The sequence below is a fragment of the Carcharodon carcharias genome, chromosome 2, assembly GCF_017639515.1.
Source record: "Carcharodon carcharias isolate sCarCar2 chromosome 2, sCarCar2.pri, whole genome shotgun sequence".
Taxonomy (NCBI): domain Eukaryota; kingdom Metazoa; phylum Chordata; class Chondrichthyes; order Lamniformes; family Lamnidae; genus Carcharodon; species Carcharodon carcharias.
In genome coordinates this window covers 153,527,405-153,555,151 of record NC_054468.1, presented here as the reverse complement: position 1 = coordinate 153,555,151, position 27,747 = coordinate 153,527,405, and the positions used below count along the sequence as shown (strand labels likewise).

General features: G+C 43.7%; 1 protein-coding gene across 5 annotated transcripts in view; it reads right to left on the bottom strand.

Moving 5' to 3' along the window:
• Positions 1-6,837: 6,837 nt before the first annotated feature.
• The window catches only part of sytl3 (synaptotagmin-like 3), a 173,797-nt gene continuing 152,887 nt past the window's right edge, over positions 6,838-27,747 (bottom strand). For all 5 annotated transcript variants that reach the window (XM_041203928.1, XM_041203938.1, XM_041203949.1 and 2 more), the window contains 2 exons: positions 20,096-20,198; positions 6,838-8,258 (listed from right to left, as the gene is read on the bottom strand). In XM_041203928.1, the coding sequence (XP_041059862.1) occupies positions 8,055-8,258; positions 20,096-20,198 (307 nt within the window). In that variant the 3' untranslated portion in view covers positions 6,838-8,054. The remainder of the gene's footprint in view (positions 8,259-20,095; positions 20,199-27,747) is intronic.

Below are 27,747 nucleotides of genomic sequence, written 5' to 3'. Positions count from 1 at the left end.
ACTTGTTCTCACATTGAACAATTTCTCCTTAAACTCCTCTCACTTCCTCCAAATAAAAGGTGTGGCTATGGGTACCCGCATGGGCCCCAGTTATGCCTGTCTCTTTATGCGGTACGTGGAACATTCCTTGTTCCAGTCCCACGCTGGCCGCCTCCCACAACTGTTTCTCCGGTATATCGATGATTGCTTCGGTGCTGCTTCATGCTCTCGTCTGGACCTGGAAAAATTTATTAATTTTGCTTCCAATTTCCACCCCTCCATCATTTTCACATGGTCCATCTCTGACACTTCCCTTCCCTTCCTTGACCTCTCTGTCTCAATTTCTGGTGATAGACTGTCCACCAATATTCATTACAAGCCTACCAACTCCCACAGCTACTTTGACTACAGCTCCTCACACCCTGCTTCCTGTAAGGACTCCATCCCATTCTCTCAGTTTCTTCGCCTCCGTCGCATCTGTTCTGATGATGCCACTTTCAAAAACAGTTCCTCTGACATGCGACCGCTTTGCAGAACACCTGCGGTCTGTCTGCAAGAATAACCCAAACCTCCCTGTCGCTTGCCATTTTAACACTTCACCCTGCTCTCTTGCCCACTTGTCTGTCCTTGGCTCGTTGCATTGTTCCAGTGAAGCTCAACGCAAACTGGAGGAACAGCACCTCATCTTCTGACTAGGCACTTTACAGCCTTCTGGACTGAATATTGAATTCAACAATTTTAGATCTTGAACTCCGGCCTTCATCCCCACCCCCTTTCCATTTCTTCCCCCTCCCTTTTGTTTTTTCCAATAATTTATATAGCTTTTTCCTTTCCCACCTATTTCTATTATTTTTAAATCTATACCTTTTATGCCCTGTTAGTCTTATTCCACCCCACCCCCATTAGACCTATCCGTACCTTGCGTGTCCTGCCATCCATGCTTAATTAGCACATTCTCTTAGATAATATCACCACCTTCAACACCTCTTTGTTCTTTTGTCTGTGACATCTTTTGATTATCTGCTCCTATCACTGCTTGCTTGTCCCTACAACCACACCCCCCTTCCATTTCTCTCCCCCAACACCCCCGCCACCTTAAATCAGCTTATATTTCCCCCCTCTCCTAATTTTACTCAGTTCTGTTGAAGGGTCATGAGGACTCGAAACGTCAACTTTTTTCTTCTCCACCGATGCTGCCAGACCTGCTGAGTTTTTCCAGGTAATTCTGTTTTTGTCCTCTGACGTGTCTTCATTCTTTCTTAACCGAGGCTTTCCACCCACAGTGATTGACAGGGCCCTCAACCGTGTCCGACCGCATTTCCTGCGCATCCGCCCTCACACCTTCCTCTCCTACCCAGAATCGTGATAGGGTCCCCCTTATCCTCACTTATCACCCCACTACCCTCCGTGTTCAAAAGATCATCCTCTGCCATTTCCGCCAACTCCAGCATGATGCCACCATCAAACACATCTTCCCTTCACCCCGCCCCGGCGGCTTTCCACAGGGATCGTTCCCTCCAGGACACCCTGGTCCACTCCTCCATCTACACCTCAACCCCCTCCCACAGCACCTTCTCATGCAACCACAGAAGATGCAACATCTGCCCCTTCACTTCCCCTCTCCTCATCGTCCAAGGGCCCAAACACTCCTTTCAAGTGAAGCAGCATTTCACTTGCACTTCCCTCAATTTAGTCTGCTGCATTCACTGCTCCAAATGCGGTCTCCTCTACATTGGAGTGACCAAACGCAGACTGGTTGACTGCTTTGCAGAACACCTTCGGTCTGTCCGCAAGCATGACCCAGACCTCCCTGTTGCTTGCCATTTCAACACACCACCCTGCTCTCATGCCCACATGCCCGTCCTTGGCCTACTGCATTGTTCCAGTGAAGCTCAACGCAAACTGGAGGAACAGCACCTCATCTTCCGACTAGGCACTTCACAGCCTTCCGGACTGAATATTGAGTTCAACAATTTTAGATCATGAACTCTCTCCATCCCCACCCCCTTGCCGATCCCCCTTTTTTCCAATAATTTATATAGATTTTTCTTTTCCCACCTATTTTCATTATTTTTAAATGTATTTCCATCCATTGTTTCATCTCTGCCTTTTAGCCTATTTCAATCCCTTCCCCCCACCCCACCCCCACTAGGGCTATCTGTGCCTTTATTATCGCATTCCTTAGATAATATCACCAACTTCAAGACCTCTTTGTCCTTTTGTCTATGACATCTTTTGGCCATCTCCGCCTATCACTGGCCCTCTATCTAGCTCTACCTGTCCCACCCCCACCCCCTTAAACCAGCTTATATTTCACCTCTTTTCTATTTTTCCTTAGTTCTGTTGAAGAGTCATATGGACTCGAAACGTTAACTGTGCTCCTCTCCGCAGATGCTGTCAGACCTGCTGAGTTTTTCCAGGTATTTTTGTTTTTGTTTTGGATTTCCAGCATCTGCAGTTTTTTGCTTTTAACAAAGGAAGAAGGTTGTGGTTGTTGGAAGCCAACCATCTCAGCCTCAGGACATTGCTGCAGGAGTTCACAGTGTCCTAGGCCCAACCATCTTCAGCTGCTTCATCAATGAGCTTCCCTCCATCATAAGGTCAGAAGTGGAGATGTCCACTGAAAATTACACAATGTTCAGCTCCATTCATAACTCCTCAGATACTGAAGCAGTTTGTGCACACATACAGCAAGACCTAGACAACACTCAGGCTTGGGCTGATTAGTGGCATGTAGCATTCGTGCCACAAAAATGCCAGATAATGACCAAAGAGAGAGAAGGTAGCCATCTCTCCTTGAAATTCAACGACATTGCCATCATTGAATCTGCCACCACTCTGGGGGTTATCATTGACCAGGAGCTGAACTGGACCAGCCAAACAAATGCCACAAGAGCAGGTCAGAATCTTGGAATGCTGTGACAAATAGTTCACCTCCTGCCTCCCTAAACCATGTCTACCATCCACAAGGCAAAAAGCAGGAGTGTGATGGAATATTCTTGACTTGCCTAGATAAATGCAACTTCAACAACACTCAAGAGGTTCGACATCATTCAGGGCAAAGAAGCCCACTTGGTCGGCACCCCATTCCACCTTAAACCTTCACCACATCCACCACTGGTGGACAGTAGCAGCAGTGTGACCATTTAAGAAATGCACTGCAGCAACTCATCAAGGCTCATTTGACAGCACCTCCCAAACTCATGACCTCTACCAACTAGAAGAACAAAGACAGCAGATGCATTGGAACATCACTACCTGCAAGTTCCCCTCCAATTCACACATCAGCCTGATTTGGAAATTTATCACTGTTTCTTCACTGGGTCAAAATCCTGAAACCTAAACTGCACTGTGGGTGTATCTACACCACAAAGACAGTAGCATCTTCTCAAGGGCAATTATGGATGGGTAATAGATGTTGTTTTTGCCAGTGACACCTATATCCTATGAATCAATAAGTGAAAATGAGCTGAGAGTTGCTACAGTACAATTCAGCACCTCATGTGTCGCATTCCTGATGCATGAGATAAGAGGTAATGCAGTGTGGTTCAGCTCATAGCGCATTCTTGATTAATGGGGAGAGAGTTGCTGCAGTTTGATTCAGTACTGTTCAGACATCAGTCCCAAAACATGGGGAAGAGAGTTCACAGAATCACCAGAACCACAGAATTTTAACAGCACAGGAGGCGGCCATTCGGCGCAGTGTATCTGCACCGGCTCTCTAAATGAGCATTATGACCTAGTGCCATTGCCCTGCCTTTTCCCCATATCCCTGCACATTGTTTCTATTCAAATAATCATCTAATGCCCTCTTGAATGCCTCGAATGAAGCTGCCTCCATCACATTTCCAGGCAGTGCATTCCAGACCCAAACCACTCGTGCGAAAAAGTTTTTTCTTACGTCACATTTGCTTCTTTTGCAAATTACTTTAAATCTGTGCCCTATCATTCTTGATCCTTTTACAAACAGGAACAGCTTCTCCCCATCTACTCTGTCCAGCCCCCTCATGATTTTGAGCATCTCTATCAAATCTCCTCTTATTCTTCTTCTCTCCATGGAGAACAGTCCCAACCTCGCCAATCTATCTTTGTAACTGAAGTTATATGAAGTTTTTTTTCACCACTAATGCTCAATGTTCCCCACTGGGTAGACGCACCATGCAGTCTGTGTACAGGTTGGCTCTTTAAGTCACCACATGTGCACAACTGCAAATAAAACTTTAAAACAAATAGTCTGCAATTTCCAAAAACAAAATTAGTGGATACGTTGCTCACGTTCCAAATAGATGGGGTGAGAGTTGATACAGTATGATTCAGCATTGCTCATATTTTTGGAGGTCAATCATCTCAGCCCCAGGACATCACTGCAGGAGCTCCTCAGGGCAGTGTCCCAGGCCCAACCATCTTCAGCTGCTTCATCACCTTTCTTCCATCATAAGGTCAGAAGTGGGGATGTTCGCTGATGATCGCATAATGTTCAGCACCATTTGTGATTCCTCAGATGCTGAAGGTGTCCCTGTCCATATACAGAAAGCCCTGGATATAGATCCAAGCTTGGGCTGACAAGTGGCAAGTAACATTTGCCCAACACAAATGCCAGGCAATGACCATCTCCAACAAGACAGAATGTAACCATCACCCCTTGATGTTCAATGGCATTACCAACACTGAATCCCCCACTATCAACATCTTGGGGGCTCCCACTGACTGGATATTGAACTGGAGCAGCCATATAAATACTGTGGCTACAAGAGCAGGTCAGAGGCTGGGAATTCTACAGAACTCACCTCCTGACTCCCCAAAGCCTTTAAACCATCTATAAGGCACAAGTCAGGAATGTGATGGAATACTCTCCACTTGCCTGGATGAGTGCAGCTCCCACAACACTCAAGAAGCTGACACCGTCCAGGGCAAAGCTGCCCGCTAGATTGGCAAGTCAACTGCAGCAACTCACCAAGTATTTCGACAGTACTTTCCAAACCCATGACCCCTACTACCTAGAAGGACAATTGGAGCAGATGCATGGGAACACCACCATGTCCAAGTTCCCCTCCAAGTCACACCCAATCCTGATTTGGAACTATATCATCGTTCCTTCGCTGTTGCTGCGTCAAAATCCTGGAACTCCCTTCCTAACAGCACTGTAGGTGTACATACACCACATGGACTGCAGAAGTTCAAGAAAGAAGCTCACCACCACATTCTCAGGGGAAATTAGGGATGGGCAATAAATGCTGGTCTAGCCAGTGACGCCCACATCCTAGCAATGAACAAATAAAGTTCATTTCCAACACATGGGGGGAAAGAGTTGCTATGGTGTGATTGAGCACTACTCGCAACTCATCCAAAATACATAGAGGTAAGCTAACACAGTACAATTCAGCACTGCTGACACCTCATTCTGAATAGATGGGGGGGAATGGTTGATAAGAGTTTGATTCAGCACCTTGCACATCTAATTTCCAATACATCTGGAGAGAGTTGATGCAGCTTCGTTCAAGACTAATCACACCTTTCTGATGTATAGGAGCTTGCTGATGCAACGGGATTCCTGACTACTCAGCTCATTCCCAATATATGGGAGCAGAATTGATATATTGAGATTAAGCATTATTCATTTCCAATACATGGGGAAAAAGAAAAAAGAAAGTCTTGTATTCACATAGGGCTCTTCTTGACCACTGGATGCCTCAAAGTGTTTTACAGCCTATGAAATACTTTTGAAATGTAGTCATTGTTGCACTGTAGGAAACGTGGCAGGTAATTTGTACACTGCAAACTCACACAAACAGCAATGCGATAATAACCAAATAATCTAGGTTTTTTTGCGCTGTTGATTGAAGGATAAATATTGGCCAGGACATCAAGGATAACACCCCTGTTCTTCTTCAAAATAGTGCTACGGAATCTTACATGCTCCCAAGCAGGAAGAAGGGGCCTCAGTTTAACATCTCATCCAAAAGATGGCACCCCCAACAGTACAGCACTCCCTCAGTATTGCACTGGAATGCCTTGAGTTTTGTGCTTATGCCCTGGAGTGGGACTTGAACCAGAATTTTGAGGTGCAAGTGCTGCCAACTGAGCCACAACAAGAATTGATACCACTTGATTCACCACCTCATTCTCAGTATGTACTGGAGAATTGATACAGTTTGATTCAGCACCTTTTAGATCTCATGCCCAATACATCTGAGGCAAGTTGATATTGTGTGATTCAGTAATTTTTGTATTGCAGTATTATAACCATCATCAGTTGAAAGCTTTTTGATAAACTTTTTACTTGATTTTCTTTGATAATCTTTTCACTAGTTGGATACATAAGCTTATGATCCCCGTACAGACCAATAACTGTTAAAAAGAAATTCGGACTTCCATTTAATAGCTGAATGAATGACACAACAAAATTTCATGTTTTAAGATGTTTACTATAGCAAAAAGCCTAAAAGCACTATTGACTAAAGGCTGCATTTCCTACCAACTTTTTGATTCAGCATTTCTCAGATCTCATTCCTACACATGGGGAGAGTTGATTCAGTCTAATGAAGAATGAAGTGTGAGTAGCTTGAATGTAATAATAATAATAATAATGCACATCCCATTTGCATGCACAGTTGATGCGTAGCCACCATCTTTATAGGGGGCAATGTGCAGCAGGGCACATGCACGGTCATCACTGGCCCTGGAATTGCAAATATTACAGTGCCGGCAACATCAAGTTAATACTTGTAACAATCTCCTCCATCCACAGCTCACTCCAAACCTCACAGACAGGGCTGGAAAGGGCAAGTGGCAAATGGGACCCAATCTATCCACTCATCCTCACACTCAACCCACAATTAAAGTGACACATCAAGTTGGTCTCTTTTTAGAAATTTATTAAAAGATGAAATATCAAGAGAAATATTTTTTGTGGTATAGATCATTTTGGGGATACATGGATTCATTATTCATTATTAAAAGTTTGAAGACTACCAGAAAGAACCTGTCAGTGTTTATGAGAGTGGATTTGTTTGTCCTGTAAATGGTATCAGTGGATACTGCACATGTGCTACAAATGCGCATGTGCATACAGATATCAGCTGCTAACTTGCATGGTCATGTTGCGTTGTGTTTCTGTACATTGGCATGGCACACAATGATTGACTAAACAGTATTTTTGTAGGTAACTTGTACTTTAAACTACAGAACAGAATTTTAACACAACCAAAAAAACCCACTTCAAGTATACATTACACTGTCCTTTAAGCAGACATTTACTTCTCCCAGAATCAGTCCAAAATGATCCTTAACTCCCAAGGGTTTACCTCCAATCTTTTCCTTTCCCAGCCTGGAAACTTTTAACTCTAGAACTGTCTTTCAAGGTACAAGTTTTCCTGGAGACTTTTCCTTCTAGCTAAAGTTACACAAATTTTCCAGCCTTGTTTTAACTTCTCACGAATTTGGTCTTTCTAATCCAAGTGCAAGCACCCACTCACATTCCTGTGCTGTGAACCACAGACACCTTTGGCCTCTTTCTCACCTGGACCCTGGCAGACGAATCTCATCTGTGGGTGTTTAAGTATATCTTAGATCCTTCCTAACTCAAAGTCCGTCTCCATGGCAATGTGAACTACATCAGCCTTATATCCAGGGTTAGCTATCCCTGAAACCCCAGCTCTCTTTTATCTTGGAAGTAAATGGACAGTTTAAAGCACAACTATTTACAACCTAACATTCTCAACACTTTTCTATGACTTTGGAGACTCACAGTCTATCCACTGTTAGCACACAGGCTGTTGATGCTGTCTCCAAGTGTAAACACCTTGCGCCTTCTTTGCAGAAAACAACCTGGGCCTTCTTTAATCTCTAACAATCAAATCACCCAGGCTTGCTGTCGGGAAGGCTTTACAAAAAGTCACCTGACCTCCTTCATTTTACTTTAAATTGAACAGGCAATCTCAAAACATAATTTTATACCTCATCATTGTCATATTAGAAATTTAATTTTCAGTCCAGGTACCTAAATTTATATTTAAAGCATTACAAATACCATTGAGATCTTCAAGTTTAAAATATTGTATGAAGACACATGTTCTTCAATGTAATCCTGGGTCATGCACTGGCATTATCTTGTCTTGTAGCTGGTACCACTTGTATGACTGGGTCGAGTTATCTTCAAACTTCCAGTCCTCAAAGGGAATCTGTAACTCTCCCAGAAACACTTTCCGTTTGAGTGTTGTACAGTGCCACACAGACACTTGAAGTGTCCTCATCTCCAACTGTGATCGTTCAATGTTGTACTGTGGAATGCAAAGTAGAATACTGAATTTGAAAAATTATTGATCTAGGAAACTTCTGGATAACCACCCTTAAGTTTTATTAGATTTGCCATGTAGTGTCATCTTGCCAGTGACACAAAGTTAGGTGGCTCACTAACTGGTGTAGATGCAGACAAAAAGTTCCAAAGGGACATTGATAGATCAAGCAAGTGGGAAAAGCTATAGCAGATGCAATTTCATGTTGGGAAATATGAAGCCATTCACTTTGGGCCTAAAGAAAGATAGATCAGAATATCTCCTGAATAACAAGAAGCTAGGAACTGTAAAGAAGCAGGCAGATTTAGGGATCCATGAACAGAAGTCATTAGAAGTCAGTCACGAGGCTATGATACAAAGTGGTGATAGATAAACTATAGTTAGATAAAGCTCTAGTTGGACTGCATTTGGACTGATGCTTCACTTCTGGGCCCCTCACCTCAGGAAGGATATTTTGATCTTAGAGCAGGTATGGTGCAGATGCACTAGCATGATAGCAGAGCTAAAAGGATCAACTTATGAGGAAAGATTGCATATAAGAATTACATTATGAGAACTGTGCCCTTGAGTATTGAAGTTTAAAGGGATGATCTAATTGAGATATTTGAGATAATTATAGGATTTGAACAGGTAGAGTGTGAGAAATTATTCCTTCTATTTGGAAGCCCAAAAGAAGAGGGCATAAACTTAAAATTAGGACTCTGCCATTAAGCACTTCTTCAGACACAGGGTGAAAATCTGGAATTCTGCCCCTCAAAAGGCTGTTAAGGCTAGGTCAAATTCAAAATTTGAAAACTTATTTAGACAGATTTTTGTTAAATCAGGGAATTGAAGCATATGGATCAAAATGGGTAAATGGAATTAAAGTATAGATCAACTACAACCTAATTGAATGTCCTACTTCTGCTCCCATAAGAACATAAGAAATAAGAATTTGAGTAAGCCATTTGGCCCTGCAGCCTCCTCTATCATTGAATAAGATCATGGTTGTTCTACCTCAACTTCACCATTCAGCACTATCCCCACATTCCTTAATTCCCTTAATATACAAAAATCTATTAGCCTCTGTTTTGAATACTCAATGACATCCTGGGGTGTGGAATTCCAAAGATTCATGATCCTTTGAGGGAAGAAATTTCCCCTCATCTCCCAACAGTCCTAACAGGCAACCAGATTCCCCAGACAGGCAATACATTTTCTCAGCACCTACCCTGTCAATCCCTTTAAGAATTTATATGTTCCAATTAGATCACATCTCATTCTTCCAAAATTCCGGGAATATAAGGCTAGTCTACTCAATCTCTCGTCATAGGACAATTCCCTCATCCCAGCGACCAGTCTAGTGAACCTTCATTGTCTTTCCGTAGGTAAGGAGACTAAACATGCACAGAGGTGTTGCCTCACCAATGTTCTGTACAATTGTAATAAGACTTCTTCATGCTTGTATTCCAATCTATTTGAAATAAAATCGAACATGCCATTTGCCTTCCTAATTGTATGCTTTAACTGCTTGTTTAATTTTTACATATAAGAACAAGTACTGATCATTGCAATACCCTGCTCATTACAGACTGCCAACCTGAAAATGTCTTGTTTATTCCTGCTCTCTGTTTTCCTCCATTAACCAATCCTCAACGTACGCTAATATATTAGCCTCATTCCCATGAATTCTAATTTTGCTCATTAACCTCCTGTGTGACACTTTATTGAATGTTATTTGAAAATCCGATATGCTAAATCTGCAGTTCCCCCTTATCCATACTAGCTGGAGCCTCATAAAAACTTTAACAGATTTGTCAAACACAATTTCATAGCATCATAGGCTCGAATTTTATATGCCGCAATCGGACATGCAGCCAAACTGAACTAGTGCAAGGGCGCGCGTCCCAGGATTGTCCATGTTACAGTCAGCGGGCACGAACGGCAATTGGAAGTATGCCTGCCAACAATTAAAGTGGTAATTAACCTAATTAAAAAACCAGTTCAGTTTTCCAGCATCTGCAGTATTTTGCTTTCATACAATTAAAAATGAATTTTACGTGGCACGTGTGAGTTAGCAGTTGGTGCATGGGCAAAATGGGCAGGCGACCATCTTGTTTTTAATAGTTTCCCAATCCAGGGTGTGATAAAAGTCGCACGGATTCAAGCCAATGTGAGTAGTTAGGAGTTTAGGTGAGAGTTTGGTTTTGGTTTATTCCTGTCAGCTCAAAGCTTTTTCAGTGTTTTCTGGAGGATTCTTTTGCTTACAAGCTTTTTAATTCAGGACACTTAGGCTTTCAAACTTTCTTGGTGTCCTTCTACCGAGTGCACCCTTTTGTGCACGTGATGGTGCCATCTGCATTTCTGCAAATAGCGATTGTATACTCTACTGGTGGGACCTCCTCTGAGGAGGAAGGGAGAGCTAGAAGGGAGGGGAGACCAGGTGTCCGCAGGCAGGGTCCAGAGAGTGACCTGTGGGAAGAGAGGTGCAACCACATGGAGTGCAGGCCATGAGGAAGTGCAAGGCAGAAGGGTCTGCAGAAGACGCCACTATCCTGCATCCAGAGTGTACAGACAGTGCTCCAGCTACCTCAACATGTCTGAGATCCAGTGCAGAAAGAGGCTCCACCTCGCTATGGAAATTGTAACCTCCATATGTCAATATGATTGGGCCGGAGATTGCCTCCAACTGCATAGGTGGTCCCCCTATGCCAGTGGCTCTAAAGGTTACAGCAGCCCTCAACTTTATTGCCTGGATCGTTACAGGGCTCAATGGGAAATCTGTGTGATGTGTCCCAATCAGCTGCCCACAACTGTGTCAAACTGGTCACTGACGCTCTCTTCAGACAGGTTATTACATTCATTCATTGCTGGACCGATGAAGCAAGCCAAGCTGAGTGAGGCAGAGGCTTTGCAGCAATTACTGGGCCCCCTGCATTCAGGGTGCCATAGACTGCACTCATGTGGCTATCAAGACACCAGCCAGTGAATCGGGTGCCTTTGTTAACAGAAAGAGGCTCCACTCCATGAACCTGCAGACAGTTTCTGATCACATGACACAGATTCTGCAAGTCTGTGCAAGGTACCCTGGCAGCTTCCATGTTGCCTAGATCCTGTGGCATTCCTAGTGCCAAGGCTGTTTGTGGCTTCAGGTCAGTTTGATGGTTGGCTCCTGGGTGAAAAAGAGTAGCCCATGAAAAGGTGGTTCATGATGCCACTTCGGTACCCAAGGACAGAAGCAGAGGAAAGATACAATAGGAGTCATGCCTCCACAAGGACAGTAATTGAGAGGAGCATTGGATTGCTGAAGATGAGGTTCAGATGCCTAGACCAATCAGGGGAGCATTGCAAAATCCATCAGAGCTTATAGTCATTGTGCGCTGCGCTATGCATAATCTGGCTCTGACATTGGGGACCCAATGGAGGATGAAGACATCGAAGCAGTTCCACAGGTCACAGAGGATGACTCGTGATGGTTCTAATGATGAGCCGGGGGAGGCCCAGGGTGAAGATGTGGATGCAGACGTGAGGAACTTTCCGGGAGGCAGGGACACCAGGGAGTTCTTGATTTGCCGCGTGTTCAGCTAGGAGTTCAAGGCATGACTTGGAACTTCGGGCAAGGGTGGCACCTCCTTACTGAACATTGCTGACGAGGTCATCCTCTGACCCCAGTGTCGAATCACAACCTCTGAAATAAAGTTTGCAGCCCCTACAGTCTGTCACAAGCCAGTCCTGTGCCCAGCACCTATGAAAAGCATGAAGGATACTCAGGCCATGTAAAAAAGAGTTATTTACCTGTCTTGAGGGTCACACAAAATGAACATAAATTGATCTCTTGTTAACAGTGACGCAAAAAGAACATCTAACATGGTTCAAATGAAATAATCTCAACTGTGAAAATCCCCTCTGGTGCCTTAAACTTTTGCTTGTGAGTGCTACATCTTGGTGCTGCCCCCCCCCCCCCCCCCCCCCCCCCCCTACACCTCACTGGCAACAGTATTGGGAGCAGCCTGCTGGCTCTGCTGCCCTGTTGACCTTGATGACGTTGGTGGTCATCCTCTGGCCGGCAGAGCCTGTGCAGGTGCTGCCTGGGCCATGATTCAGTCATCACGGTCTCATCAGCTGCAACGGTCACTGGCAGAGGGGCGGAGGACCTGCTGCCACCATCCAGAGAGCCCTGAGGGGAGTGCGCAGAGATGACAAGCAGCTCGTCCGCCAGCGTGAGGTCAGTCTGAACCTCCCTGCTCATCATTGATGGACAGGCACCTAGCAGAGAGACAAGATGCCTCATCCATCTCTCTGTGTGAGGGCTTTCAAGTCCAAGCACAATCCCAGGAGCCCGATTCTGTTCCTGGAGCTGTCTCTCCATGAGAGTTGCCACTCTCTTCATGGAGGATGCTGTGCGCTCGGAGCTTTGGGTCAACACAGTGTTCATGCTCCGCATGGACTCCTCCAATATAGAGTCCATGGTGCACAAACCCTCAGGAATCTCTGCCATATTTTCATATACATCTTGCTGGACATCCAGCACCTGCTACCTGATTGATGACTCCAGAGGCTCATCATCCACCTCAGACTCAGCATTGTCCTGGTCTCCATCAGTCTGACTTCCAGTGCCCTGGGCACTCTTTGCCTCCACCAGCTCCTCATGCAAGTGTGCACTGCCACCTAAGCCAACAACCTAATGGCCACCGACCTGCTTGTGTCTTTGATGATGCCTGGTTCTGAGACAGGATGTGACATGGTGCATCTGGCTGGGAGTTCTCCTCAGGTGTTAAGGGGGGGGGAGGTCCTCGGGGTCTCAGCAGAGGCCGCATCTGAGGTAATATGTCAGTACTATCAATCATCATATAGTCAATGTGCGTGCAAGACGGGCTGCTCAGAACATGGACAACTGCCTCAGGAATGCGTTGTGATTGGACGGTCATTGGGGATTCTAGGTTTGAACTTCTCATTTGAGATGAGACGATCTTACATTTACTGCACTCTCCGCCAGTCTCACACCTATCCAATGGACTCTTACCTTTCTCAGAGACTCCTGCCTCTCCATGACCAGTGGACCCAGATCCATGCTGGCATTTTAGCTTCAGGGCATCCAACTCATACGTTGTCAGGGTTAGTATGTTGGCCACCCCACCACCTGTTGTTGATCACTCAATGGTGTTATGGCTTCTCTTCTCCTGAACAGGCAGAGCATAATTCATTAGTCCACCCCTTACCTCATCCACCCCTGAAAACCATTTGCGGTGCACATCAGAGAAGAGTGCCTCACCCTTCAATGCACCCAGGGCAATCAGGCAGATTTTCTCAGCCTTGGCCAGCACACGTATTAGTGCCATTTAGCACACACACTTGCATACACTTGAGCACCAAGAGGAACGGCCACCCCTCAACACGTCTCAACACAGTTCCATGTCAACTTGACAGCCACTCTTGCGCAAGTCTAAAGCTCATTAAATCTTTTGCAGCACTGCAGCCATGCGTGGCGAACCACATCTTGCCTGCTGACCTGGGCTGCCACCTCTGACTACGCCTTCTTGGTGAGGAACAGTGGCCTCCTCTTGCCATCCCATCCCAGCATTAAAATGGCACGCCTGGGACTGATGGTCTCAAGAAGAATGCCCAGGCACCCTTCAGGAAACCAGGGATGGGGAGAATGCCCACCGGCCTTGCCCGCCTGGCTTGCCCAGCAGGTGCAGATGCCATTAGCTCTTCAAACGTTTCAGTTCACTTGCACGACAGCTCACCCTCTCTTCAAAAGACCCTGCCAGCCTTCAGGGAGTTGCCTCTGCTCTCGTTAATTTCCCGCCAAGTCCCCATTGGACCTGGTGCCCAACAAGCTTCGGGCAGTGAGCGGGGGCGGGGCCCACTCACCAACACATAAAATGACATGTGGTGACGTCAGGCGGGCGTCCCGGCGTCACCGCGTGTCATTTAGATTTTCAGTTTGGCGGGCACGCAGCTGGGTTGGCTGCGTGCCTGCCGAACTGTTAAAGGCCTGTTGAAAAGTAATTAAAACAGCTAAAGGAGCTACCCGTCCAACCTTAAGGTTGGGGGGCAGACAAAGCCCAGGCGGCCTTCAGAAAAAACATGAAACCTCATTCATGGACGGGATGAGGTTTCATGAGGGATTTAAAATTTGTGTTACATTTTTAATAAAAGTAATTGACATGTCCCAGCTCATGTGATGGTGTCACATGAGGGGACATGTCAATAAAATTTTTCTCATCGTTTATTATCTTTTTTAAAGTAACACTGATCTCCCTGAGGCAGCATTTTACCTCAGAGAGATCTTTGTGCTCTTTCATGCACATGCGTGAAAGAGCACACTCCCGGCTCAGGGAATCCCGCCACCACCCGCTCATGGAGCGTATATCATTTCCTGTCACATGTCATGCTGGGCAGGCCTTAATTGGCCCACCCACATAAAATGGCAGTGCGCCCCCAACCAGAAGTGCCTTTTGGGAACCTGCCCGCTTGCGCCTGCTCCAGCACAACCCCCCTGACAGGGGGAAAATGCTGCCCATGGAGTAGTGATAATGGGGACTTTAATTAACCTAATATAGGCTAGGATAAGAATAGTGCAAAGGGCATGGGGGAAGAATTTCTGAACTCTGTTAAGGAAGATTTTCTTCATCATTTCAATTCCAGACCAATGGAAGAGGCAACGTTGCTAAATCTGGTTCTGGGCAATGAGGTAGCTCAACTGGATCAAGTGTCAGTCAAGGAAAATGTAGGTAATAGTGATCATATTATCAGAAGGTTTAGGCTAGCCATAGGAAAGGACAAGGCTCTACCAAAAATAAAATTACTACATTGGAGGAAGACCACTTCAGTGGGATGAGAACAGATCTGTCTGATGCAAATTGGAATCATGGATTAGCAGACAAAACTGTAATAGAACAATGGGCTGCATTTAAAGAGGATCTAGCTTGAGCAGAGTTGAGAAGCATTCCTAGAAAAGGGAAAGGTAAGTCAAGCAAAGCTAGACTTCCCCGGTGACAATCAAGACACCACTAAGTGCAGTGAACACTCATTCCACAATTTCCACATAGCAGAACATATAGGGCAGATCGGTGAGTGGGGGGCCGGGTTTGCTCGCTGACATGTAAAATGGCACAGGATGATGTTGGGCGGAAATCCCGACGTCACCCCGTGTCATTTCAATTTTCAGGTCGGCGGGGGCGCAGCCGAATCAGCTGTGCCCCTGCTGACCTGTCAATGGCCAAGTAATTGAGCTCATTAAAGGACCTGCCCGTCCAATCTTAAGGTTGGCGGGCAGGCTGTGAGCCCTAGCGGGCTTCTGAAAAAGCATGAAACCTCATCCACGGGCGGGATGAGGTTTCAGGTAGGTTTTTAAAAATTTAATAAAAGTTTAATTAAAAATGTTGGACATGTCCCAACTCATGTGACAATGTCACATGAGGGGACATGTCAGGGAAATTTTAATTTTCTATATTTCACATTTTTGAATTTGGCGGCGATCTCCCTGCGGTAGCACTTAGCCGTGGCTTAGGGAATCCCCCATACCACCAACACCCCGCCCCCCCCACAACCTCCAACCTCCCTCCCACCCCAACCGCACAGGCGCACAGGGAGCGCATAATGCTTCCTGCCAGGAGTCACACCGGGCAGGCCTTAATTGGCCCACCCATGTAAAATGGCGGCACACCCCTGACGGGGGGACAATTCTGCCCATGGATACATATATACCATCAGAAGTATTTCTGAGGACAGATGATCTGAATCATGGCAAGTCAGCAAACGTTTGCTTTTGGCAAAAATTGACACAGAAGAACATGCCAAAATACTGCCTCTGAGAATTCTACAAGCAGTGTGCCCAAAGAAGTGGTGGGCCATGGAGAAATATACTACCATGAAGCTTTCAGCATATAATGGCTCAGTAATTCCATGTATAGGGTCCAGTAAATATAACCAGTCATCTTGAGTATCCCAGATATTCTAGATAGTAGAAACCAAAGGCTCAGCAATTAAGGTCTACTGGCATGTCGAGATCTCACATTGGTAATCATTCATGGAATCAACCAAGTACAACATGGCAAATCATCATCAGAAGTAACACCCTTTTGAGGAAGCCCACAAGAGAGACAGTCTATTGGCTGGGTATGAACAATGACATTGAAGTCACAGTTAAGAAGTGTGAGGCATGTCAGAAAAATATGCCAAATAAGCACAAGGAACCACTTTTACCATACCAAGTTCTTACTCAACCTTGGGCCAAAACTGCTTCCGACCTCTTCCACATCCACAGGAATGATTTCTTACTTGTCACTGATTATTTTTCTAAGTACCCTATCATCCTTCAATTGCACGATACATCAAGCACAACTGGAGCACGTATTCTGAGTGCTATTTTTAGTTTACTGGGGCACCCAGAGAGTTAATCTCAGATAATAGTCCTCAATTTACTGGTAAGCCATTCAGGGAAATGTGTGAGAAGTGGAGAATAGATCTTACTATTGCTTCTCTGCATTTAAGTTAGACCTTAGGTCTAACAGCATGGCAGAAAGTATGTTTCGTATGACAAAATCTTTAACTCTAAGACCAAACATCGACACATTGCAACACTACACCTTAGGGCAACATCTCCATGTGCACCCATCCCATCACTGGTGGAACTCATATTTGGCAGACAAATGAATATACCTAGTTTTCATCAAACTAACTTTTCAGAAGCTAGAGAGGAACTTTTGAAAAAACAGGGGAGGATGAAAGACATGCAGAAGCAGGGATGGAAGGAGGGAGGGAGGTGGATGTGTCCAAGGGCACGACTGGTGGATGGCAGACAACTTGCGACTCCAAACCTGCATCCTCCTGGGTCACTTCCTGCAAAATTAATAAGCTGATCAGTGGAGGATCACATGGACCTTCCTGCCTGCCCTCGGACTAAGAATAGAAAATTCCACATCCATAGTCACTAAGTTAGGTCACATAGCAGACCACCACTACACTTTGGGGACTTATAAATCTATAATTTTCTTTAGTTTGTTATTCTGCAATGTACAAATAAGTATTTCCATATATTGTGAATAGTTATGGTTATTTGTAAGGGGGGAACTATTTATTTGAAAAAAGAGGAATGTTGTGGTTATGTTTTCTATGTATATCACTAAAGAGAAAATTATGTAATGCTTCATGTGATTTGGACTTAGACTCAGCTTGTTCTGAGGAAGCTACCAACTCAGGCATGTCTACAAGTTCTCCAGCTTTGTAATACTGCTACCAACCTCTGAAAAATCCCTAATAATGGCATCCCTAGGTAGCAGCGACCACAATATGATTGAATTTTACATCCAGTATGAAAGGGAGAAGATTGGATCTAAGACTAGTATTTTAAACTTAAATAAGGACAGCTATGTGGGCATGAAAGCTGAGCTTGCTGAAGTGAACTGGGATACTAGGCTACAGGATAGATCAATAGAGATGCAGTGGCAGACATTTAAGGGGTATTTCAGAATACTCAGCACAAGCATATTGCTATTGTAAAGAAAAATTCTAAGGGAGGACCCACCATCCACAGTTAATGAAAGAAGTTAAGGGAAGCATCAAATCTAAGAAAAAAGCATATAACTGTGCAAAAATGAGTGGCAGGTCAGGTGATTGGTCAGAATATAAAGAATAACAGAGAATGACTAAAAGGTTAATCAAGGGAATGAAATTAGAGTATGAGAAAAGCTAGCTAGAAATGTAAAAACAGATAGCAAGAGTTTCTACAGGTATTTAAAAAGAAAAGAGTAAGTAAAGTGAGTGTTGGTCCTTTAGAGAGTGAGAATGGGGAGTTAATAATAAATAATAAAGAAATGGTGGATGAAATGAACAAATATTTTGGAAAGGGGAGAAGATATAGGTGAAATTCCAATCACTAGGGAAGCAGTACTGAGCAAACTGATAGAGCTGCGGACTGACAAGTCTCTGGGTCCTGGTGGACTTCATCTTGGGTCTTAAAAGAGGTGGCTAATGATGCGTTGGTGTTACTTTTTCAAAATTTGCTAGATTCTGGAAAGGTTCCATCAGACTAGAAAGTAGCAAATATAACCCCTCTATTCAAGAAAGGAGGGAGGCAGGAAGCAGGAAACTATAGGCCAGATAGCTTGATGCCTGTCGTGGGGAAGGTGTTAGAATTGATCATTAAGGAGGTTATAGCTGGGCACTTAGAAAAACTCAAGGTAATCTAGAAGAGTCAGCATGGTTTTGTGAAAGGAAAATCATGTCTAACTAATTTATTGTTCATTGAAGGAGCAACATGCGCTAAGAATAAAGGGGAACCTGTAGATGTACTGTACTTGGATTTCCAGAAGGCATTTGATAAGGTGCCACATCAAAGATTATATTGCAGAAAATAAAAGCTCATGGTGCAGGGGTAACATATTGGCCTGGATAGAGGATTGGCTGGATGGCAGAAAATAAGAGAGTATGCTTAAATTGGTCTTTGTCTGATTGGCAGGATGTGACAAATGGAGTTCTGCAGGAGTCTGTGCTGGGGCCTCAGCTTTTTACAATTAATATCAATGATTTAGATGAGGGGAGCAAAGGCATGGCATTTAAACTTGGAGATGACACAAAGGTAGATAGAAAAGTATGTTGTGAAGGAGGTTGCAGACGGATAAAGATAGGTTGAGTGAGTGGGCAAAAATCTGGCAGATGGAGTATAATGTGGGAAAATGTGAAGTTGTTCACTTTGGCAGGAAGAATAAAAAAGCAGCATATTACTTAAATGGAGAATGAATGCAGAATTCTGAGGTGCAGAGGGATTTGGGTGTTGGAGTGCTTGAGTCACAAAAAGTTAGTATGCAGGTACAGCAAGTAATTAAGAAGGCTGGTGGAATGCTATCCTTTATTATGAGAGGAATTGAACATAAAAGTAATACATTTATACAGGGCATTGGTGAGACCACAATACTGTGCGCAGTTTTGGTCTCCTTATTTAAGGAAGGATGTAAATGCATTGGAAGCAGTTCAGAGGAAGTTTACTAGATTGATACCTGGAATGAGTGGGTTGTCTTATGAGGAAAGGTTGGACAGACCGGGCTGTTTCCACTGGAGTTTAGAAGAGTGAGGGGTGACTTATTGATGTATACAAGATCCTGAACAGTCTCGAAAAGGTGGACATGGAAAGGATGTTTCCTTTTGTGGGTGAGTCCAGAACAAGGGGGCACTGTTTTAAAATTACAGGTTGCCCTTTTAGGACAGAGATGAGGAGAAATTTTTTCTCTCAGAGGGTTGTGCTACTTTGGAACTCTTTGCCTCAGAAGGCAGTGGAGGTGGCATCAATGAATATTTTTTAAGGTGGTGGTAGACAGATTCTTGTTAGGCCAGGGAATCAAAGGTTATTGGAGGTAGATGGGGATGTGGAATTCGAAACACAAACAGATCAGCCATGATCTTATTGAATGGCGGAGCAGGCTCGAGGGGCCAAATGGCCTAACTCAGGTTCTGTTTCGTATGTTCATACGTTCTGAAGCATTTTTATGTTAACCAATCCCTTATGCATGGTTGGTGACTTGATGTTTATCTAGTAAGCAAGTACAAGGAGAAGGAAAACACAAAAGCTGCAAGGGTCTCTAGTGAAATGGATAGCTTCTCAAGGGTATGCATTCACAGCACAAACTATTTAAAACCTGGCAATCAATACACAAAGCTCAGCAGGAATTCACAATGTTTAACCTTAAATGTCCATTATATGTTCAAAGTAAGCTTATTTTAGTAATTCATTAACTGATAGACAGATAACTAACTAAAAACTCAACAGAAGTCCTTGAAACTGAATTCATTTGCCAACTTTAAAAGAAGCAATAGTCTCTCATCAGCCAAGAATGTATTACCCTTAATGTTTCATTAAACACTGGATTCACCGAGTTCTTCTTCACTGTGCTCTTCAGCTTACTCTGAGGAGATTTGTCAGGAAGCAAATAGGTCTTCACATACCTAAAAAGTACAAGAAAAGAGTCATAAAGTCCTGTGGTTTCAGTAACTATATACACAATGCTCTTTGTTCCAATTCTTAGGTTCCATTAATAATTACACAATTTCAGGGTAAGCAAGGTTTGGAATTAAATAGCTTAGGCTAATTAACTTTTAAAAAGATAGACAAAATGGAAAAAGGGAGTGGAGACAGCACTGATAATAAAGGATGAGATAAAGCCAGTCATTAGAAAGGATCTCAACCCAAAAAATCAGGATGTAGAATCAGTATGGGTAGAGAGAAGAAAGAGCTAAGGATAGAAAACACTGATGGAAATTTAGAGACTTCCCCCCCCCCCCACCCCAATCAGTCACTATAGTGTTGGACAGAGTATAAGTCAGAGGAGCATGTAACAAAAGCAATATAATAATCATGGTGCATTTTAATCTTCATGTAGGCTAGGTGAAATGAATTGGTAAAAGTGGTTTGGAGGATGAGAATGTTTTTGACAGTTTTCTAGAACAATGGACACAATTTTCTCACGGGCTTTGGGATGTCAATGTTGGGATGAAATAGGGGCCCCAAGCCTTCGCTTGCTGGCAGTGAGACTCACTCGGCTGTTTCTTGGGGTGACTGCATAATCTTGCTGTACAATTAGGGATGGAAACAGCATGTGGATGCTGCTGGCCCAATCAGAGTGCTCACAGCTCTAGAGCCCCAACAGCCCCACCGAGAGAGGGTGCTGCTGAGGCAGCTCAGAGAACACAAGGCTGGCGAGGTAAGTGGAAAATTTAAGGCTAGAGTGGTCAAGGAGGCAGGATCTTCCAGATGGCCCATTGGGACTGTAGAGGCCACCCTCCCTGCCACGACTGCCTCTGCAGGGCATGGAGTCTCTGGCTGCAATGGCCACCCAGGTTAGCTGGCAGCTTTCCCACAATTTAGGCAGCCACCCATTGCTGGCAAAGTGCTGGTGGCTTCACTTAATGGAAGCCTTTAATATGCAAATCGGCTGTCCGCTTGCATGGAGTGGGCAGCCGATCTGCACTCGGCCTGCCTCCTGTCCGCCACTGGAAAAACCTGCTGACAGCAGGAGGGCATTGGGGAACCAACAGGGGACCAGTGTCCTCATGGAGAGGTTCACTAATGCGCTTGTGAAAAGTTTAAAATAAATTGATTTGTTAGATGCCAAGAGACTGTTTCTGCCGACTGGAGAATCTAAAACGTGGGGCATAGTTTCAGGGAAGGGACTGATCATGAGGAGAAATTACTTCAAAGGATTGTGAATCTTTGGAATTCTCCACCCCAGAGGGCTGTGGATGCCCCATCATTGAATACATTTAAGGCTGAGATAGATAAATCTTTGGTCTCCCAGGGAATTAAGGGACATGGGGAGCAAATAGGAAAATGGAATTGAAGTCCAAGATCTGCCTTGATTGTATTGAATGGTGGGGCAGGCTCAATGGGTCATATGGTCTTCTCCTGCTCCGATTTCTTGTGTTCTTGTTAGACTAGTAATGGAGAAAAGCAAGGAACAATTAATGTAGAAATTCTAAACTGGAAGAGAGCTAACTTGAATGGGATGAGAGGAGATCTAACTAGGGTAAAATATAACCAAAGACTGACAGGAAAAACAGTAATGGAACAACAGGTGACCTTTAAAGAGAAGATGTTTTAGGTATAGGCCAGGTACATTCCAACAAGGACAAAAGATAGGGGAACCGAAGCCTAGACTCCTTTGATGAGGAGGGAGATAGACAATATGATGAAACCAAAAAAGAGGGTGTATGATGCATGGCAGGTGAATTCTACAAGTGAGAACCAGACTAAATACAATACGTTGAGAGGGGAGATGAAGAGAAAAATAAGACTGGCGAAGGGATAACAAGAGACTCGAATGGCAGTTAACATAAAAGAGAACCCAAAAATCTTCAACTAGCATGTAAATTTGAAGTGGGTAGTAAGGAACAGGTATTAGGGACAAAGGGGGTGATATATGCTTACAGTCACAGGGCAAGGTTAGAATACTTAATGAATACTTTGTATTGGTGTTTATTAAGGAAGAGAATACTGCTAAAATGTCATTAGAAGTGGAGACTGTAAATGTAATGGATGGAGCAAGAACTGATAGGTAGGCTATGCTGGAAAGGCTTGCTATGCTTAGAATGGAAAAGTCACCTGGATCGGATGGCTTGTATCCCAGATTGCGAAAGGAAGTGGGAGTGAAGTCAGCAGAAGTGCTTGTCATAAAGTTTCCATCTTCCCTGGATTCAGGGGAGATGCCAGAAGATTGCTGATTGGCAAATTGGGCGCGCTTATTCAAGAAAGGGTGTAAGGACATTTCTAATAACTGTAGGCCAGTCAGTTTAACATCAGTGATGGGTAAGGTTTTAGAATCAATAATCAGGGAAAAAACCATCTGGTGCTTGAACAGTTTTAAGTTAATTGAGGATTGCCTGCATGGATTTGGTGAAAGCAGATTGCTACAAATACAAAGTTCATAAGTTTGTTATGTTTTGGGGGCTGTCTGTTTAATTTATGGTAAAATTAAGGAATGAAGGGGAGTATGAGAAATGACCCATTCTGAATTCTGCCTAACAACAAACCTTGGTGGATTCCTTGTTAAAGGTTAAAAGGGAGCCCAGGTTGTCTTACTAGAAAGAAGGTGCTAGATGTTCACAGCTGTACACAATGGTAGGAGCAGTTGTGTTGACTATGGGTAGATTGTCAGGTTTTATAAATGGTTATACTTTGAACTGTCTGTGTAATTCCAATATAGAATGGAGTTGGGGGTCCAGATAGTAGCTATTAGCATTTCTCCTTGGATTGAAGGCCCATGTGGTTCACGTTACCATGGAAATGGACTTTAGGAAGAGAAAATCCATAGAAAGCCATTGCAGTATCAAGTTACAGGGTTTCTAAGATATCCCTGAAACTCACAGACACAAGTCAGTCTGCCACCATCTGAGAGGCAGGGAGCAGGAGATAGAGGCAACTAGTCCTGCACCTGAAGCAGAGAAAATGCTGACCCTATTGTTCACCATGCAGATTATGGGTGGGAGCTTGCACTCAGATTGAAGAGACCAAGTTTGTGAGGATTTAAAGGAGGCTGCAAGATTTGCTTAGCTTGAGCTAGAGGGAAGGAATCTCCAGTATAACCCTCACAGTGAAAGTTAGTTTGTTTTCCTGGCTGGGAAAGGAAAAAGGGTGCAGGCCACCAGGAGTGAAGAATAGGTTTGGATAGGTTCTGGGAGAATTATGTGTCCACTTAAGAGACAGCATAAAGTATAACCGAGGCGTAGGATTGTCGGTCATATTAAAAGTCACATGGGGGATCTTTTATGGAGTTTAAAGTATTAGTTGCCCCCTAGCAAGTGGTTAGTCAATGTTCCTTTTAATTCATTTGTTTCAGTGAAAGTTTTAAAACTTGAAATGTTTTCAATCAGGCACTGGAGATTCAAATATCTTTTTTTAAAAGTTATCGGTCTCGACTGGAATGGTAACAAGATCATGCTTGATGAATCTAATTGAATTTTTTGATGAATTCACAAAGATGAAGCGAGTGAAGTGGTGTTGTCCATACAGATTTTAAGGAAGTGTTTAACAAAATGCCATATAAAAGGCTGATTAACAAAATTTGCTGATGTTTGCAGACTTGGAGGTGTGGCAAGGGAGGATGATACCAATCAACTGCAACAGAACATAGACAGGCTAGCAGAATGGGCAGAAAAGTGGTAGTTGTAATTTAATACAGAGAAGTGTGTGTGGTGATGTGACAGAAGTGATAGGGAAAGGTAATATATGGGGTTCATGTACATAGATCTTTGAAGATGGCTGGACATGTTGAGGGAGTAACTAGCAAAGTATATGGGAGCTTTGGCTTCATAAATACAGGCATCAAGGACAAAATGAGGCAAGTTATACTGAACCTATATAAACTTCTGGTTAGGCTATAACTGGAGTATTGTGTCCGGTTCCAGCCATATTTTGGAAAGTTGCAAATATCCTTGAGAGGGTACAGAGATGTAAATGGACATGTAAATTTTTTTAAAAGACGCACAGGGTGCTTCCATGGATAAGGCATTTTAGCAACAAGATTAGTTTGGAGATGCTGGGATTGTTCTGCTTAAAGCAAAGGAGATTGAGGGGATATTGATAGAGGTGCACAAGATTATAACAGGTTTAAAAAAGATAGACAAAGAAAAGCTGCTCTGTTTGGCTGATGGTACATGGAGTAGTGGACAGAGATTTAAGTTTTGGTCAAGAAGGGTGGGGTGGCAGGGTGAGGGTCAGGGTGGAGAGGTGTCAGTGGGAAATGAGAAAAGCCTTTCTTATGCAGTGAGTGGTAATGACCTGAAACATGCTGCCTATGAGGGTAGTTGAAGCAGAGATGACCTATGATTTCAAAAGGAAATTGAAAGGGTACGTAAGAGCAATTAACTGCAGGAAGTGAGCAAGGGGATGGTTCTATAGAAAGCCAGCATGGATACAAAGGGCCAAATAGCTTTCTTCTATGCTGACATTATTATTAGTCTTTGACTCAGGCTAGGTCACAGGCTATTTTAGATCCAGTATTGTGTTATGGGGCAGGGTTAATCAGTAATCTCATAGTAAAGGCCCCTGGGGAAGATTAAACAATTATAGAAGCACAGACATTTATGGCAGAGAGGGAGGACATTCAACTCACTGTATGTGTGCTGGCCAATAAAGGGCAATCCAGCCTAATCCCACTGCTAGGTTACAGCACAACAAGCACATATCCAAGTGCTTTTTAAATCTGTTTCCACCACAATTTCCAGCAATGAGAAACAGAGTTAACATTTTGAGTCCATCTGACTCTTCTTCAAAAGGACATAAACAGGTTGGTGAAATGGGTAGACAAGTGGTAGTTGAAATCTAATGCAGATAAGTGTGAAGTGATTAATTTTGGTAGGAAGAACGCAGTGAGACAAGATAAAATAAAGGGTACATTTCTAACAGGGGTGCAGGAGCAGAGGGACTCTGGTGTATATGTGCATAAATCATTGAAGGTGGCAGGACAGATGGAGAGAGCAGTTAATAAAGCATACAGGATTTGGGACAGAGAGTATAAAAGCAAGGAAGTTATGTTAAACTTGTGTAGCACACTGGTTCGGTCTCAACTGGAGTATTGTGTTGAGTTCAGGGCACCACACTTTAGGGAGGATGTGAAGAGATTAGAGGCAGTGCTAGAGAGATTCCCAACAAGTTGCCAGCGATGAGGAAATTCAATTATGTAGATAGTTTGAAAAAGTTGGGAATGTTTTCCTTGAAGAAGAGAAGGTTGAGAAGAGATTTGATAGAGCTTTGAGAAAGCATGAGGGATCGGGAAGAGTAGATATGGAAAACAGTTTCTATGGGTGGAAGGATCAAGAATAAAAGGGCACAGATTTAAGGTAATTGGCAAAAGAAACAATACCGATATGAGGAAAACCTTTCTTGCATAGAAAGTGGATAGAATCTGGAATGTGCTGCCTGACAGTGTGGTGGAGAGAGTGCCAATCGAGGCATTCAATAGGGGATTGGATTGTTATCTGAAAAGGAAGGCCAGGATTTTCCGGCCCGTCGTGGTGGGACCCATCGCGGGATATTCGGCAGCTCAGCCATAAGTCCATTGGCTTTAGGCAGGACCAGACGATCCCAGTGGTGTTTGGGGCCAGAAAATCTCATCCGAAGAATGTGCAGGCCATGGAGAGAAGGGGGGAGTGTAGCAGCAGGTAAGTTGCTTCCATGGAGAACCAGAACAGACACGACAAGCCAAATGGCCTCCTTCTGTGCGGTAACAATTCCGCGATTCTATCTAGGTCTGCCATAATCTTATCCATCTACAAACTTCATAATCTTGTTCCGTACATTTAAGTTCATATCATTGACATATAGAACAGGAAACAATTTTCTAGTTGCAATAATCGACCATTACACTTTGCTTCATGCCACTGAACCAATTTTGGATCCAACGCATTAATTTCCCTTGAATCCATAGGATTTAACTTTCCTGACTAGTCTTCTATGTGAGACCATATCAAAGGTCTTGTTAAAATCCATGCAGACAACATCAAGCACACTACCTGCATTGACCCTCTTTGTTACCACCTGAAAAAATTCCATTAAGTTAGTCAGACACAACCCACCTTTAAGAAATTAACGTTGACAGTTGTCAATTAATCCATGCCTTTCTAAATGACAATTATCACTGTCCCTCAGAATATTTTCAATGCTTTATTCACCACTGAGGTTAAGATGGCTGGTCGGTAACTACTGAAAGGAAATAAGAGAGGCAAAGAGAGCAGTTGAGAAGAGATGGGCAAAAGTGGTTAGGATCTGGAATGCACTGCTTGAGAATTTAGTGGTGGCTGCTTAAGCGACTAAAGAGAAAAAATTCTCAGCACTAGGGGAAAGGGTTGGGGAGAGGGACTAGCTGATTTGCTCTTGCAGCGAACTGGCACAGACACAATACAGCCAACATGTAACCCACAAAAGCCAAAATTCCAACACTCCCAGCTCAACATTCAACTCAGAAAGGCAAACATCAAGCTCACCCACACCAAAATCCAACTCATCCAGAATAAAAGCTGAGCTACACAGTCCAACATATAACATACTGCTTCCAACATTGAACTCACCTAGACAAATATCAAACTCATCAAGCTCATTTTTCAACTCAACATTCTAGCATCCGACCATCCAAACCAGCATCCAAACCCCCAAGCCTTGTATCAACCCAACCCAGCATTCAACCTACCTAGCCTAGTGTATAACCCATCAGTCCAGCATCAAACCCAATCAGCCCTGCAACTAACACACCCAGCGCAACTCCCAACTCACTCAGCCCAACAACCACCTCATCTATCTGAATATCTAACCACACAACTCAACATCCTAATCACCCAGCTCAACCTCAAACTCATCAAGCCCAAATCTGACCACCCAACCTGACATCTAGCACAATATTTCATTCACCCAGGCCAGCATTCAACTGACCCAGACCAGCATCTGACTACCTCCAACTCCACAATCAGCCACACAGCCCAACAACAAACTAACCTAATCTGACATTTAACTCATCCTACCAGCATCTGAGTGACACGTCCAACAAGCAACATTCTCAGCCCAAAATTGAACATGCCTAGCCCAGCATCCAATCACTCAGCTCAGCATCCAACGTCCTAAACCCACCTCCTAAATCTATCAGCGCAACATCCACATCACCTTGCTGAATATCTAACTACATATCCAGTCTGACATACAACATATATATGACAACATGATATAGATGGGATGGTGAACTGGGCAGAAACATGGCAGATGGAGTTCAATACAAAAAAGTGTGAAGTGATGCTTTTTGGGAAGACTAATATGAAAAGACAATATATTATAAGTAACACAGGTTTAGAAAGTATAGGTGAGCAGGGACACTTGGGTGTCCATTTACACAAATCTTTAAATGTTCAGAGGCACCTAATAGAGTTTTACAAGAAAATTAGAGGTTTTGACAGAGAAAACAGAAAAAATATGCCGTCTGGCGAGTGGGTCATTTATTAGAGGTCATAGACTTAA